This window comes from Typopeltis vanoorti, chromosome 23 (genome assembly GCF_054136105.1).
Source record: "Typopeltis vanoorti isolate ZY-2024b chromosome 23, IOZ_Tvanoo_1.0, whole genome shotgun sequence".
NCBI classification, from domain to species: domain Eukaryota; kingdom Metazoa; phylum Arthropoda; class Arachnida; order Uropygi; family Thelyphonidae; genus Typopeltis; species Typopeltis vanoorti.
Genome location: NC_143571.1, coordinates 19,645,052 through 19,661,037, shown reverse-complemented (window position 1 = coordinate 19,661,037; position 15,986 = coordinate 19,645,052). Strand labels below are relative to the sequence as shown.

The window sequence follows — 15,986 nt, the reverse complement described above, 5'->3', positions numbered from 1 at the left end:
TGTATCCAGAGCATGGTCCGTAAGCCCAGAATGACTGTATTTGTGAAAACGGATGTAGTCCTTGTGTTCCGAAATTCTGATATTCGTTGTCCTGCCTGTTTGGCCAAAGTAAGACAGTTTACAACTGCAAGGGACCTGGTAAACACCAGGTAGGTCTAGGGGAAGTGGTTGGTCTTTAGTGGAGCGGATAAGGGATGCCGATTTTCTGTAAGGTTTGTAACAGGAGGTCAGGTCATGTTTTTTTAAGATCTTGGTAATCTTTTCCGAGGTGCCTCGGATGTAGGGAATGGTGATGGATTTAGAGTAATCCTTGTTGTGGAGGGGGGAGGGGATCTGTGGTTTGTAGGTTCTAATATTTTTTTTGGATTTTTTGGGGGGGGTAGCCATTGGCTGAGAAAGTGTTGAGGATGTGATTTAGTTCAGTGTTTAGGACCAAGTCATTTGAGCAGATTATTTTAGCCCTGTTGTATAGTGTTTTCACTACTCCATATTGTTGTGAGGTGGGGGGGGGGATTGTTGGTGAATGTATCTGCCTGTATGGTTGAGTTTTCTGTAAACTGAGAAAACCAAGGTTCCATTAGGCTGGCGGGTGACTAGTGTGGCTAGGAAAGGGAGGCTGTTGTTTTTCTCTTTATCCAGAGTGAATTTGATTCTGGGGTGTTGGTTGTTTAAGTGTGTTAAGAAGGAGAGGAGTGTTTCAGAGCCATGTGGCCAAATAGCGAATGCATCATCAACGTAGCGAAGCCATCTGGTTGGTTTTTGTGGGGCAGAGGCTAAGGCTTTTTCTTCAAAGGTCTCCATAAAGAAATTGGCCAAGGGTGGGGAGAGTGGTGAACCCATGGCTGTCCCCTCTATTTGTTTGTAGAATTTTCCCTGCCAAACGAAATAGCCTGAGTTCATTGTGAACTGAAATAAGGCTGAGATATCGGGAGAAAATTTAGCTTGGATTAGCTCTAAAGTTTCCTTGAGTGGGACATTTGTAAATAAAGAGGAGACATCAAAGCTGACCATTATGTCAGTATGTTGGAGTGTAAGTTTTTCTATGCTGGCTTTGAAATGGGCTGAGTTTTTTTATGTGTGATGGTGTGTTGCCAGTATAGTGTGTGAGCTCTTTGGCCAAATGTTTAGCTAATTTGTATGTGGGGGAATCAATGCCATCCACTATGGGACGTAATGGCACATTTTCTTTGTGTATTTTTGGGAGTGACACTGTCTTACTTTGGCCAAACAAACAGGACAGCGAATATCAGAATTTTGGAACACAAAGACTACATCCGTTTTCACAAATACAGTCATTCTGGGCTTGCGGACCATGCTCTGGATTCACGGTGTATCACTGTAGCTTTCTTCCACAGAATACGGTGGAAGAAAGCTACAGTGATACACCGTAGCAAATACAAATTTGAAAGACTCTTTATGGAATCAGCCTCAGCCCTAAGAAATTCTCCAAACCTCAACAAATTTGGTTGTATGCGACTGCCCCAAATTTGGGAGGCCTACATCAGCGGACCTTCAGTCCAACGGCCAAGAACACCTACTTAGCCCGCTAGAGGGCACCATCAGGACTGTTAGGAGAACAATAGCTTCATCTCTTCATTCCCAGTTTCTGTATTGTAGTGCCTACGTGCACGTAACTTTTTTTGTAAGTTCCTTTAGAAGATGGCAACGTGATGTTGCCGAAATATCGGAAAATATTTATTAAAGTTTAATTTAATTTATATCCTTAACTACGTTGTTCAATTCCTTAAATGTTTTAATAATGCATAACCAACGTATAAGCCTGTCTACGAGAAAGATTGACAGAATTAGAAGTTAAAGGCAAATATGGTGAGAGAATCAGTGAAAAGCTGCCTGGTCAAACCATTGGTGAGAGTGTTAATGAAGCCTGGGATGTTCTTAGGGATGTCATAGTGACAACAGTAGACATAGTATTAGGAAATGTCAGTAGAGTAAAGTATAACCATTGGTTTGATGCAGTATGTCAATGTGTGACTGTATTAAAAAATGAGGCATATAAACAAATGCAGCAAAGGAACCACACTCGTAAAACTGTGGAGGAATATCATTTGGCTAGAAAAGAAGAAAAATGAGTGCATAAGAATAGAAAGAAGAAATACTATGACGACGAACTTTCATCTCAGATGTATGAATGAAAGCAGAACTTTCAGTCAAAAGTTAAATAGTAGTTGGAAAGATTTCCAGCCTAGAACAACATTATGTAGAGATTAGTAGGGTATAATTTTGAGGGGGAATGAATTGATACTAGGAAGATGGGCATATAAACAAATGCAGCAAAAGAACCACACTCGTAAAACTGTGGAGGAATATCATTTGGCTAGAAAAGAAGAAAAATGAGTGCATATGAATAGAAAGAAGAAATACTATGACGACGAACTTTCATCTCAGATGTATGAATGAAAGCAGAACTTTCAGTCAAAAGTTAAATAGTAGTTGGAAAGATTTCCAGCCTAGAACAACATTATGTAGAGATTAGTAGGGTATAATTTTGAGGGGGAATGAATTGATACTAGGAAGATGGGCAGAGCATTTCAATTAACTATTGAATTCAAATATATCTGGTCAATTAGATGATGTGGAAGACAGCCAAGATCTAGAAAATGTTGAACCAGTACCAATAGATGCAGAAGTGGAGGCAGCTATTAAAAAATTTATGGATTAATGAAAAAATTCCAGACGAATGGAATGCCCCATCTATAAGAAATGTGATGTAATGATATGTTCTAACTATAGAGGAATTAATTTACTATGTACAACTTATAAAATTTTCTCTAACATTGTATTAAAGAGGCTTTATCCTTATGTAGAGAATGTTATTGGCAATTATCAGTGTGGATTCCGTCAAGGAAGATCTACAAATGATCAGATTTTTAATATATGCCAATTACTTGAGCAAAGAAGATGAATTTGCAGATTAACCAAGAAAAAACAAAGTATATGCCAGTAACTAGAAAGATTTGTGATAATAACCCTTCTCAAATCAAAATTGGTTTGTGTAAATTTGAAATTGTACATAGTTTTATATACTTGGGATCAGAAGTTAATTGTAAAAATGATATCATTACTGAAATTCAGAGATGTATTCTTTCCGCAAATAGATACTTTTGTGGACTTAGGAAACACCTAAAGTCACATCTGATCTCAAGAAAAACAAAGATAATGATGTACAAAGTACTTGTAAGACCAATGTTAACCTTTACCTCTGAAAACTGGGTATTATCAATGGCAGATGAAAGATTGCTAGGTCTGTTTGAAAGAAGAGTTCTTAGATATATTTTTGGAGCAGTACAAGAGAATGGTGTGTGGAGGAAAAGATATAACCATGAACCATACAGATTATTTAATGAGCCCAGACATTATTAAGTCCATAAAAATAAATAGATTAAGTTGGGCTGGACACATTATACATATGGATAGTAATAGAATAGTTAAGATGTTTAACGCTAAGCCCGAAGGAAAAAGAAAAATTAAAGCCTAGAAATACTTCCCAACATCAGTCTTTGGTTCATTTTCATTCAGTCTTTACATTAATGATCTTCGGAAGTTTTGACAAGAGACATGCATCTATGTGCTGATGATGATGCAAAAATAGGCATGGAAAGCAGAAATGTAACTGACATTGCAGCATGATGTGAATAGCTTGGAATTGTGGCATGTGAAAATGGCTGCCAGTTCAATGTTAGTTAAAGTCAAGTTATGCACTCTAGTGTGATGAGATATCCAGTTGTGTATTATATTGGCAGGATTATGCTAGGAAAAAAACTGATCAGGCTAGGGATCTTGGAGTTTGGTAGATAGGAATTAAATTTCAGGGGCATGTAGCAAAGATTGCAAATACAAATCAGAGAATAACTGCATTTCTGAAAATAGCATTGACATATAAGGAAGTCATTTTGCCTTTTACAAGGCTTTGATACAACCTCATATGGACAATTGTACAATTGAGGTTGTATCAAATAGGTTGGACTGCAGAATGCAGATTATGAGAGCAGATTTAAGAATTTGTGGCCTGCAGTCTCTACCAAATGGGGGAAAAGTAGTGTGGTGATAGGATAGAAACCTACAAACTTCTGAAAGGGTCATATGGGATACCATACATAGAGGATGGAACATTTTATTTTATGGGAGGTAGGGAGAGATAAAAGGACATCCATGGAAGTTAAGAATGAATGCATTCAAGAAAGGTGTGATAGATGGCCCATCATTGGAATGGCTTGCCTTTGGCAGCGATGAGTGCAGGTAGTGTGAATTAATTGAAGAATATGTATGATAGCATATGTAATATGTAGCCTCTTGCCTCCGTATGTATATCATGTCATATGCTATCCATATGATAGCATATGTAAATGAGTCCTTGACTCTCTCCCTAGAGATCTCTAGTCATAATAATGATAATAATTTGATTAAATGGGACAAATTACCTCTTACACCTGATTTGTGTGTGATTCATTGTAGTTTTAACAATTTTGTTCAGGAAGTGAATTATGCTAGACAACAAATTATATTTATTGTCAAGTGTAATTACTTTATTGCTAAGCATGAGCAACCAAAAGTTTGCACATTATCTTTAGAGATGTGTGTAGAGGCAGTTGAGTTCATGTCAAATTGTTCTGTATGCCACAATGCACAGCATGCTTCCTTTCACAGATTTATATTGCAATGCATTATCATCATCATCAGCTCTCACTGGAGCTGTGTGAAGTAATGAGAACTGAATTCACAGGAAACCTTTTTTTTTTTTGCTCATGCTTGAGTAAAGAATGAAAATCAGACTGTTGTAGACTGGTTGCTTCTGCTTCTATAACACTTACTGCAACCATCTTTCTCTCTCTTCAGAAACATGTGAAATCATTTGCATCATCTTGTAATATGAAGATAAAGATTATAATCTAAGTTAATTTATCTGTATTTCAGCTAGAAAATGGCATCCCAATTGAAAGCTGGTTCATGGATAAGAATGACCGGGAATTGCTGAAATTGCTGCCATTTTTAGAAAGCCTAGTTGCAATGGTAACTATATTGCTGATTTATCTCTTTATAAGTCATTATTTCTTGTGAAAATGTATTACAGATGGTGATTTTTAAATAGTAATTTGAACTGACTTATTTATAGTTAAATTACTGTAACCATAGTTTCAACATTATTATAGTTGTATACACGCTATGAATAATAGCTGTGCACTGAAATTCACATTCATTCGTTTTTCTGGAATGAATTAACTAACATGAAGAAAAAATTATAAATTTTTTCTGTGCCATGGCTTGACAGATTTCATATATCAGATTTTCATAGCAGCTAAATATTTCAACTGTGCTTGATGCCTTCTGTTTTATGAAAATGTGTTCTATCAACAGCTAAAAAGTTTGATGTTTATATCTTATTAATAAAATTATTGTAGTCTTAGATCCATCATCATCAAATTCCTGGTATGTACCAAGGGATACATGTTATCAGTAACTTCATATCAACATATTATCTATAATTTCCTATCAACAGCATTCCTTCAAAGTCTGTTATCTGTCAGGACCCCAATTTGTCAGATCTTATGTTTTGATCTTTGAACTGCATCAGTCTACATAGTTCTTGGTCTTCCTCTGGTTATTTTCTCTACCATGCTGGCATCAAACCACTGTTCCTTTTTAATATACACAATTTTAATCAGATTCTGTCATCGTTGCCATCTGTTCACTCCTGTAATTTTTCTCAGACTTCTCATATCTGTAATTTGATCATTGGTTTTATTTCTAACACTGTCAAGACACTAGACTGCTTTCTAACGCTTGTCAAGATGCTAAACAGCTTTCTAACACTTGTCATCATCATCATCAAATTCCTGCCATGTACCCTCAAAGGGGTGTACAGGATATGATAGTACTACATGAAAAATTTACATCATTACTAACTTCCTATCTACAATTTTCCTCCAAATCAGTCTGTTTTACTTGTCAAGATTCCAACATTATCAGATCTTATATTTCTATCATCTAAGACACTTTTTACTGTATCAATCCACCTATATCTTGGTCTTTCTCTGGGTCGTTTTGCTGCCAACCTGGCAGAGAACACTTGTTTTGTTTTGGTAATCTTTCAATGCCCATTCTGTTTAAGTGACCATACCACCTGAGATTAGCTCTGCTAACGCATTCCTGAATGCTGACAATGTCAATTTCTTTCCTAATATCCTCGTTTTTTTTAATATGATATTGCCATTGATGCCATCCGTTTGTGCTCCTAATCTTTCTCAGGACTCTCATATATACAGCTAATTTAGTCTGACTAATTTCTCTCTTATTCCATATGAATTTATTCAATTGACTTCCTACCATACCAGCTTTGTTGATTCTGTTGTCTATTTCCATATTTAATCTGCCATCTTCATTAAAGATCGTGCCTAAGTAGCTGAAATGTTTTACTTGTTCCACAGGTTCTCTATTCACAACACAGTTGATATTTTCAATGCGTCTGCCTATTTTCATTGTCTTTGACTTGTTATTGCTGATCTTCATACCATATCTATTACAACAGTTATTCAATTTAGTCAGGAAATCTTGCAGACTCTAACGCTGTGAAGATGCTAAACAGCTTGTTTAGTGTTGTGACTAATTTCTCTCTCTTATTCTCTATAAATTTATTCAGTTGACTCTAACATACCAGTTATGCTGATTCTCTTGTCTATTTCCATAGATAATTTGCCATCTTCACTAAACATTATGCCTGAATAGCTAAATATTTCTCTTTTTGTACCAAATTTCCCATTTAGGATGCAGCTGATCTTTTCAGTGTTGCTGTTTGTTTCCAGTGTTGATATCACATTTAACTGTCACTGTCCTTCATAATGTGATGATCCATAGTGGAGATGATCCATGTCTTAATCTCGCACCTGATTTTACATCAAACCATCTTCTGTATCTCTTTCGATTCTGACTGCTGACTTACAACTCAAATATAGACTTTGTATTGCTATATATAATGTCCAATTTACATAGTATAATTGAAGTGTTTCAAATAGCTTTTCTCTTGATACCTTGCCATAAACCTTTTCTAGATTCATTAGGCTTAATCGAATGAAAACAGCACAAAGAATAATTAAAAACAGGTTTTATAGCTCCACCTCTGTCACAGAGACATCGTCTGGCATACACTTTAAAAATTGTGATAAAACACATAGAAAGTAAGTGGAATATGTTAGATTAGAAGCCTAAAGTCCTAAGAAGGATGTACTTTATGGTTGTCTTTGTTGTTGTTGTTGTTTGGGAGGTCTAAGAATTAATGTTCCCCAAATCTTGGGAAATTTAACAGAATTGTATTTATTTAAATTTGTTTGATGTTTTAAATCTGCTGATTCCAAAAAAAAAAAAAAAAAAAAAGTCTTTCAAGTTTGCATTTGATGCAGTGAGGCACAGTGTTTCTCCATTTGATTCTGTGCAAGGTATTCAAGGCACGGTCAGCTAGCCTTGACTGACTGTAGTTGTGTATCTTATATATTTCTTGTCTTCATCAAGGAAGATGTTGACAGATCTCTCAGTTTATCCATGATGTGACAAGTTGTAAGAGTAAGGAACCTTGTTACATACCTGGAATAGAGAAGGGATGGAGTTGATGTTTTGATATAAGAGCAGCTAATATCATATGAAGTTTGAAAGAGTATTGAGATATGTTTTGGCTATTTTTTCTCAGATGTCCCCGAATATAGGGAATAGTAATAGTTTTACTATAATCAGTATGCCGAGAAGGATGTGAAGTGATGGGAGGAACAACTGTTTTATTTATCTTTCTATTTTTCATTGTAGCCAACACACAGGCAGGTACAGTGACTAAAGGATAGTTCAGCTGTGGAAGAAGCCTCATTAGAACAGACCTTTGGCAGCTTTGTTAAGAAGAGTTTTTATGATAATATATTGTTGGCAGAGGGATTGATAGGAAAGTTTGTATATATATATATATATATATATATATATATATATGTATGTATGTATGTATGTATACTGAGAAGGAAAGAGCACCATTGAGAAGATGCAAGATTTAGACTGTGAGAGATTAGACTTTCTATAGTAAACTGTATTCTGGGGTGCTGGCTGTTGAGGTGGAGGAAGAGTGTAATATATCTTAGCCAGATAGAAGGTTTCAGAATGTATCATTAAGATCGTGTTTTTCAAAATGCTGCATATAGAAATTGGCTATAGCCATATGGGAGGAAGCCAATGGCTGTACCTTCCCTATCTCTTTATGCATGGTGTACTTTCAAGCAAAGTAACGTGTATAGATGTCAAAATTGAAGAGAATCGCTGACATCAGGACAAGCATTTTAAGCCTTAAAACACATTTTCCAGATGTACAAAACTTAAATACAGATCCTTGGCATACCCATGATTTCTCAGCTCTTTGTCTTAAAGTGAAAGTTTTATCTGACAACCTGTGTTTGATAAACTCAGTAAGTCCTCCAAGTTTTTCTTCCACACTGTTTTTTTTTAAGCCTCTTTTTTGCATATGCTCACATAAATCTTACCAGGAACATGCAGTGGCAAAATCCATTGAATTTCTCACATTCACTTTTATTTCCTTTTATTTATAGGTACTTCTGAATTATGTAAAACATTATACAGTAGATGCTTGCTATAGTGAACCTCTAGGCACAAGAAACATATGCTACTTGGAAAGAAGTCAACAGACACCCCCGTGGGCGAGGTGCATCATACCATGTAACAAGTCGTGTTTGTGGCCAGTATAAATTGGTGGAATTATTCTCCCAAGTCAGTGCAACCCGTGAATTGGCTGCGAGAAGATAGCTGATGGAGATTGAAAGAGGTGCTGTGATATGATGCCATGTTGCGGGCCTATCTGTTTGACAAATTTGGCCATCCCAGGTCAACGATCAGTGATACTATACTGAGGTGAAAGTGAAGGGAATCACCTGCAAGTGCTATCCTCAGTGGACAACCCACCACACTCACCAAACATGACTGTAGAGTGCTATGAAGGATAACGCATATAAAACACCATTCGTCGGCTAGCATGTTGAAGTTCCAGGCATCACGAAAGTGAAAGAGACATTGTCTCTTTCACCATGGCAGTGCACCATGTCATAAGGCTGCTGCTGCTGCTTTAACTGCATGGTTTGTGGACAATCATGTCTACACTTGACTGGCCTCCACATAGCCCTGATCTCAACCCTATCGAACAGTCCAGGATCTCATTAATGCCTACAGGAAGAATGGTCCAAACTTTCCATTGATCGTTATCATATGCTTGTGGAAATTATGCCCTGTAGTATTTGCAGCCATCACAGCAAAAGGCAGTCCTGCAGCATCTTATTGAGGTGGGTGCCATTACTGTTTGTTCCTAACACTATGGTATGAGTAACAAATAGCTTCTTAACTTCTTTCCCAGCAGTGTAGTTTGTTATAGTGCAAGGTTCACTATAGTGAATTTAGAGAAAAAATACTGACCCCCCCCCATTCCATTCCCATAAAAAGAAAATGGTGGGAAAGGTAACAGAAAAAATTGTGAGAAACAGAAAAAAATAAAATTGCAGGAAATAAATGAAAAGGAATTCTCCAAGAAATAAAAGAAATTGCAAGAAGCATAACAAAGAAAATGGTGACAACAGAACACTGATTAACAGTGTTCTGTTGTCAATGAACAATTTGCCACATTAACCATATTGACAAAAACCATAAAATAACATGAAAAAGTACAAATGCAAACAATAAAAAAAAAATAATAAAAAAAAAATCAGCTAACGCCTTTTTATTCCCGTATACGGGGAGTAGACGAGGCCATTTAGCCCTATCTAACTTTTGGAGACTGAGTGGGCAGTTCAATCTCCACTGGTACCAATCAGAGATAGATGGCCCAAGGCTATCACTAATTAAGTGGTACTCAGTGAAGAGAGACAGCTCAAATGTGCCGCCATCTTGTGGTCCCTAACCCTAACACAATATATTTAATGTCTGAAATAATGTGGGTTCTATGGTCGATTTTCTTGAGTTTACAGGACGAAAAACCTGCTTGCTCGTGCCAGAGATCGACTAACTCGGGAACCGGTCGAAAAAAGGCTTAGAAAAATTTCCTCTAGTCGCCGACTAGACTCGAAACCAAGGCTTCCTTTGTGCGGCCAAGCGCCGTGGTTGGCAAACGCCACATCCGCTGAGCTACACAGGCTCTGCAAACAATAATGAGAATTATAATGAAGAACTGGAACTGGAAGAGTATGCATTATAAAAAAAGAAAATCCAGAATTATCATTTAAATTTTGAAATATTATATCAGTTTAAATTAATGTCACTTACCTGAAATCTTCATGAAAAATGAAATAAGTGCAGTGTGTTCCATTAAAGTCAAAAATAATATGAAAACTTCAGCAGTGTGAAGTTTTAGAATTGGTCAAAAAGGATGGATTTAAAAATTATGAACATTAATCTGTATTAGTCAGTCTAATAGGATGGGGAAAGTGATTCACGCAGCCAATGTGAATGTTAGCTTTCTAAATCCTTTTGATGTCTTGGCAATATTCATGATCAGTTTCACTGTCACTCCTTTTACAATAATCTTTTGTACTTTTTTCATATCTATATCACCTTTATCAACTATTGCCCTCCCTAGCTTTGCATCATCAGCTAACAACTGAATATCCCCCTTCCTTTTAAATCTTTCCCTATATTCATTAATATATAAATTAAAAAGTAGTAGCCCTAGTACAAGCCTTGAGCCACTCCACTCCACTAGTCACTGTCATTCTTCCAGATTCCAGTCCACCATATACTACTCTCTGATGTTTATCTATCAGCCACCCTATTCATGCCACCAGTATCATATCCATTCTCATTTGCTCCAACTTATGTAATAGTTTTTCCATGCTGTATTCTCTCAAATGTCTTTGCAAAGTTCAGCCATATCATGATATAGCCAATTCTCTTATATAATAAAGTATGAGTAAATTACTTAGCCAGGATCTGTCTTTTACAGAACCATGCCACTCAATTAGATTATCAGTATCATATTCCTGTCTACCCATTCTGGGATTTTACCTTCAACCAATTTTTCCAATTACTATTGTGATACTAATTGGTCCATAATTTGCTATTCTGTCTTGTAGCATCTTTATATAAGGGAACTATCTTATCCTCTTTCAACTCCTTTGGATCCTTGCCAGTGCTGAAACTTAGATTAATCAGCTTTATCAGAGGCACTGCCAGTTCTCTTGTATATTCTTGTAACACAGGCCAACATGTCATCCAATTCATCTACCTCAATTTCTCACATCAATCTGCCATGTTGGCAAGTGCAGCGTCTTCACCTGGATGTGATATCTCTCCCCTTACAAAGTAATCACTTAGTAATTCTACCATTTCTTATGCTTCTGTCAAATTGGCATTGATTGAAAATTATCTTCCTGTAATCATTCTTCCTCTCACTTGGTACATAATGAAAAAAAAAAACTCTTTTGGATTTACTTTGGCCTACATAGCTAATTTGCTCTCATAATTTAATTTAGCCTTCCTTTACCATATTAGTTATCATTAGTGCTCATGAGATGCTGATTACCTTTTTGTTTATATTTCCTCTATGTTTTTTTTTCCCCCACCTAACTTCTGCTGTATATCACTACTCATCCATTTAACTCCTACTTGGTTTATCTTCCTGATCCTGGGTGTGCAGTCCAATGTTACCTCTCTCTGTACAATCATGGGCCACTTCCCATGCAGTACTAACACATTTTTCCTTGTAGCTTCTTATATTTTGGCACTGCTCGAAGCTGTCAAATAAGTTTGTCATAATCACCAACTTTGTTGTTTTGCATAAGTCCTTTCTTGACTGAAAATTCCATGTGTTGAGCAACTTCCTATAATAAAACAGCATGGTCACTTTCCTCTAATCAGAGATAGAATTACTACATATTGCTATGGATAAATATTCTGATGCTCTTACCAGATCCAGCACACTCCAACCCCTGGTCCCATCCATCACATGCTGTTTCAGATAATTATCTCTTAGTAACTGTATAAATTCCATTTTCATCTTGCCATGTGCCCTTTCCTGTTTCCAATCTATGTCACCATATTTGAAATCCTCCATAATAATTGCTCAGCCTGCACTCATTGTGCTAATCTACCAGTGCATGCCATCTATGTCTTCCACTGAACCCCAGATCAATAGCAGCAACCAGCAATATATTTTGCATATTGGCCTTTATCTCACTCCAGATAGCTTCAAATGAGCTATTTCCCTCAGATTTAAAGTCCACTTTAACTTCTGTTTTTCTTGGTTGAAGATCTTCACCTGTCATCATCAATACTCCTCCTCTTCTCCTATTCCCTCTGTCTTTGTTTAAAATACAATCTCCCTTACATTTTATCCCTGTAGCTATAGATGCCCACATTTGGTCAGCTTGACTTTGGCTGAGTCAAGCTGATGAATTCTGCCAAAAATTCATCTCCGTCTTTTCTGATTCTTCTGGCATTCATATATGTGCATTTCAGCATACCCCTTCCCTCATGGCAATCATCATCATCATCATCATCATCATTGGCTCGATAGCCCTATGTGGGCCCTGGCCTTCTTCAGAAACTTCTGTCAGCCTTCCTTATTCAATGCCAAACTCCTCCAATTTTTGACTCCTAAAACCTTAATATTAATCTGGCTTAGTATTAATCATATTCTTAACTATTCTATTATTATCCATACGTAGAATGTGTCCAGCCCAATTTAATCTATTTATTTTTATGTACTTAATAATGTCTGGCTCATTAAATAATCTGTATACTTCATGGTTATATATTTTCCTCCATACACCATTCTCTTGTACTATGTTGTTCTAGACTGGAAATCTTTCCGACTAATATTTAACTTTTGAAAGAAAGTTTTGCTTTCATTCATACTTCTGAGATGTTCCAATTCCTTACGTTTGTCATCATTGTATTTCTTCTTTCTATTCTTATGCACTCATTTTTTCTTCTTTTCTAGCCAAACGATATTCGTCCACAGTTTTACGAGTGTGGTTCCTTTGCTGCATTTGTTTATATGCCTCATTTTTTAATACAGTCACACATTGACATACTGCATCAAACCAATGGTTATACTTTACTCTACTGACTTTTCCTAATACTATGTCTACTGTTGTCACTATGACATCCCTAAGAACATCCCAAGCTTCATTAACACTCTCACCAATGGTTTTACCAGGCAGCTTTTCACTGATTCTCTCACCATATTTGCCTTTAACTTCTAATTCTGTCAATCTTTCCTTATTAAACTTTCTCGCATGGGACCCATATATCTTCCTTGCATTAGAGATTCTGCTTCTAATCTTTGATATAATCAAATAGTGATCAGAATCAATATTTGCTCCACTGTAGGTTCTAACATCCATCAAATTGGATAGGTGTCTTGCATCTATTAAAAGATGATCAGTTTAGTTAAAGGTGCCTCCATCAGGAGACTTCCAGATCATTTTATGAATAACTTTATGATTAAACATTGTACTACCGATAACCATATTTCTTGAAGAAGCAAAGTTGATCAATCTAGTCCCATTATCATTAGTCTCCTTATGTGAACTATATTTCCCAATGGTTGGCCTGTGTGTATCTGCTTTGCTTATCTTGGCATTTAAATCATCTATAATAATTTTTACATCCCTCTTTGGACATTCCCCATCAATCCTATCTAATTAATCATAAAACAACCTTTTTCAGCATCATTCTTTTCTTCAGTTGGAGCATGTACATAGATAAAACTGTCGTTAAAAAACTGCCCTTTAATTCATAACTTACACATTCAAGGAATTTGCTTTGAAGTCCATGATAAGATGTGTTTATCCTCTTGCTTATAATGAAACATGTTCCAAACGTGACCTTTCTTTCGGCAGCTATAAAAAATAATATGATTTTTCTTTTCCATAATCCCCTCTCCTGTCCATCTCATTTCTTGTATAGCCATAACAAGTATCCTGTATTTATCCAAGTGCTCCAGCAGCATTTTTAAAGCTCCAGATCAATAAAGAGAAAGTATGTTCCATAATCCAATTTTCAAATCCTTAAGACATTTGCCATTTTGTCCATCCAGCAGTTATTTCTTTAGGTTTCATAACAAGATTTTTTTTCGAGGATGGGGTCATCAGCCCCAACCTTGGAAGACCAGGCCTCTGTATTTATGACCTCCCCCCCCAGAGACAGGGTGACCTGTCTATACCCCAGGCACTGGGTACCCATTTTAGTCGCCTCGTATGACATGCATGGGCTACAGTTGGGCTATTCTTATTACCCGGTCACCACACGGGGGATGCTTAATGGCAAACCTGCTAAAATTCAAAACCTGGGAATCTGCACCCAGTCATTTACAGTTATTTCCATCCCCCCCCCCACACACACACACATCCAAATGAGCAAGTGACTACATTCAGGTCTTATCGAGGTCTTGTAAAGAGACAAAATGAGTTCCTTATCCTTACATATCAAGGTGTTCACTTGAACATCACAGTTATCTTCTGAGTTGTATTTGTGAAGAATTATGAAGTTTCTGTGTTTCAGAAGTGAGAAGAAAAATTTGAAATGGAAATAGAGAGGAAATCCTGTAGAAAGAGCAGTGTTTAGCTTATTGCAGTACTCAATCCATATAGGATTTATTAAATTAAAATTGAAAGGAACTTGACTGTTTTGCACTTCATATGTGATTGTCTGTGAAAATACTAGTGGTCGTGGTGGACAGTAAATGGCGTTGGTTTAGTTGTGGCTTGTTGTAGTTCTTGTTTGAAATACAGAAACAGGATGCTGTAGCTATTTTCTTTGAATATGTTGTCATAGAAACATTTCCTTTATGTTATATTCAATTAGTCATGCTTCTTTTATATTGTTCAAGTAGCTTATTTGCATATATTATATAATAACTGTTAAGCTAGGAATCCTTTTTTGTTACTGTCAAGATAGCTCTTTATCCATAGTCAAATAATATGCTGATGAGACTTTAGTGATCTATTGCACAGCATTTCCAAATGAAAGAAAGTAGGTCTCTACCAACTAATGTTGACTACTTCTAAAAATTGTTATTTTTAATTTAATTTTATTTTTATTTTGATATATATTTTTTGAGTATTCAGAAGCTAAATTAAACCTGTGATGACATTTTGCCCAGAAATTACAGGCATATTGCTCATCTTATGTGCAAGAATTTATCACTCTGTTTCAAGTAGTTTTATTAATTAAAGTTTTAATTTTTACTAATTGTAGCTTTGATAAAGCTACTTTCTCTGTTGCATTTAGTGCCACTGAGTACCTCTACTGAAATGTGATGCTGCAAAATAACCCCAACATTTAGAATTTTTTTGCTGTTTACCTTTAGAGATAATTATTACTTTGTATAATTATTTCCTTAGATGTTCATTAATAATTATTAGAATTTTTTTAAAAAAAACTTGGTGTAGATTTTTTTGGAGATATTAACTTATGATTCATTATTTATTTTTATTAGAATGAGGATGTTCGCCCTCACATTTGTAATAAATATCACTTGTCCAGTTTCCTACCACCAGATTAAAGTATATGAAGACTGGCCAGAACATTACATTACAGCTTCTGTAGGTCTGCAGATTGTCCATAGACCTTTCATTCCTTAAGGGAAAAAGAATCAACTCACCTTATCATCTTTCATTCATATACATAATTCACCTGTTGTTACCATGCACAGATGGCACCTGTTATTTAAGATGTATATTTTTCTCACAACATCCTGTTCAAAATAGCAGTGAGAAAGCAGCACAAGACTATTGATAACATTGCCAATTCAGAAGTATTCTAAAAGATCTTTGTTTTTTTCATACTTGTAAATTTACTCACCATTTTTAAATCAGTATCATTCTTAATACAAGTGCATTACTTTAAAAAAAAAAAAAAAAAAAAAAGCAGAAACTTGTTACTGTCATTAACTTTTTCATCTGTTTTCTAAATAGATTTATAGTTTTTTGTATAGTTTT

General features: G+C 35.9%; 1 protein-coding gene across 1 annotated transcript in view; it reads left to right on the top strand.

Annotated features, from left to right (window-relative positions):
- LOC150093668 (CTD small phosphatase-like protein 2) overlaps positions 1 to 15,763 on the top strand; it is a 245,642-nt gene extending 229,879 nt beyond the window's left edge. The window contains exons 12-13 of the mRNA XM_090413244.1: positions 4,933 to 5,028; positions 15,485 to 15,763. Coding sequence (XP_090269370.1) covers positions 4,933 to 5,028; positions 15,485 to 15,550 — 162 coding nt within the window. The 3' untranslated portion in view covers positions 15,551 to 15,763. The remainder of the gene's footprint in view (positions 1 to 4,932; positions 5,029 to 15,484) is intronic.
- The last annotated feature ends 223 nt before the right edge of the window (positions 15,764 to 15,986 follow it).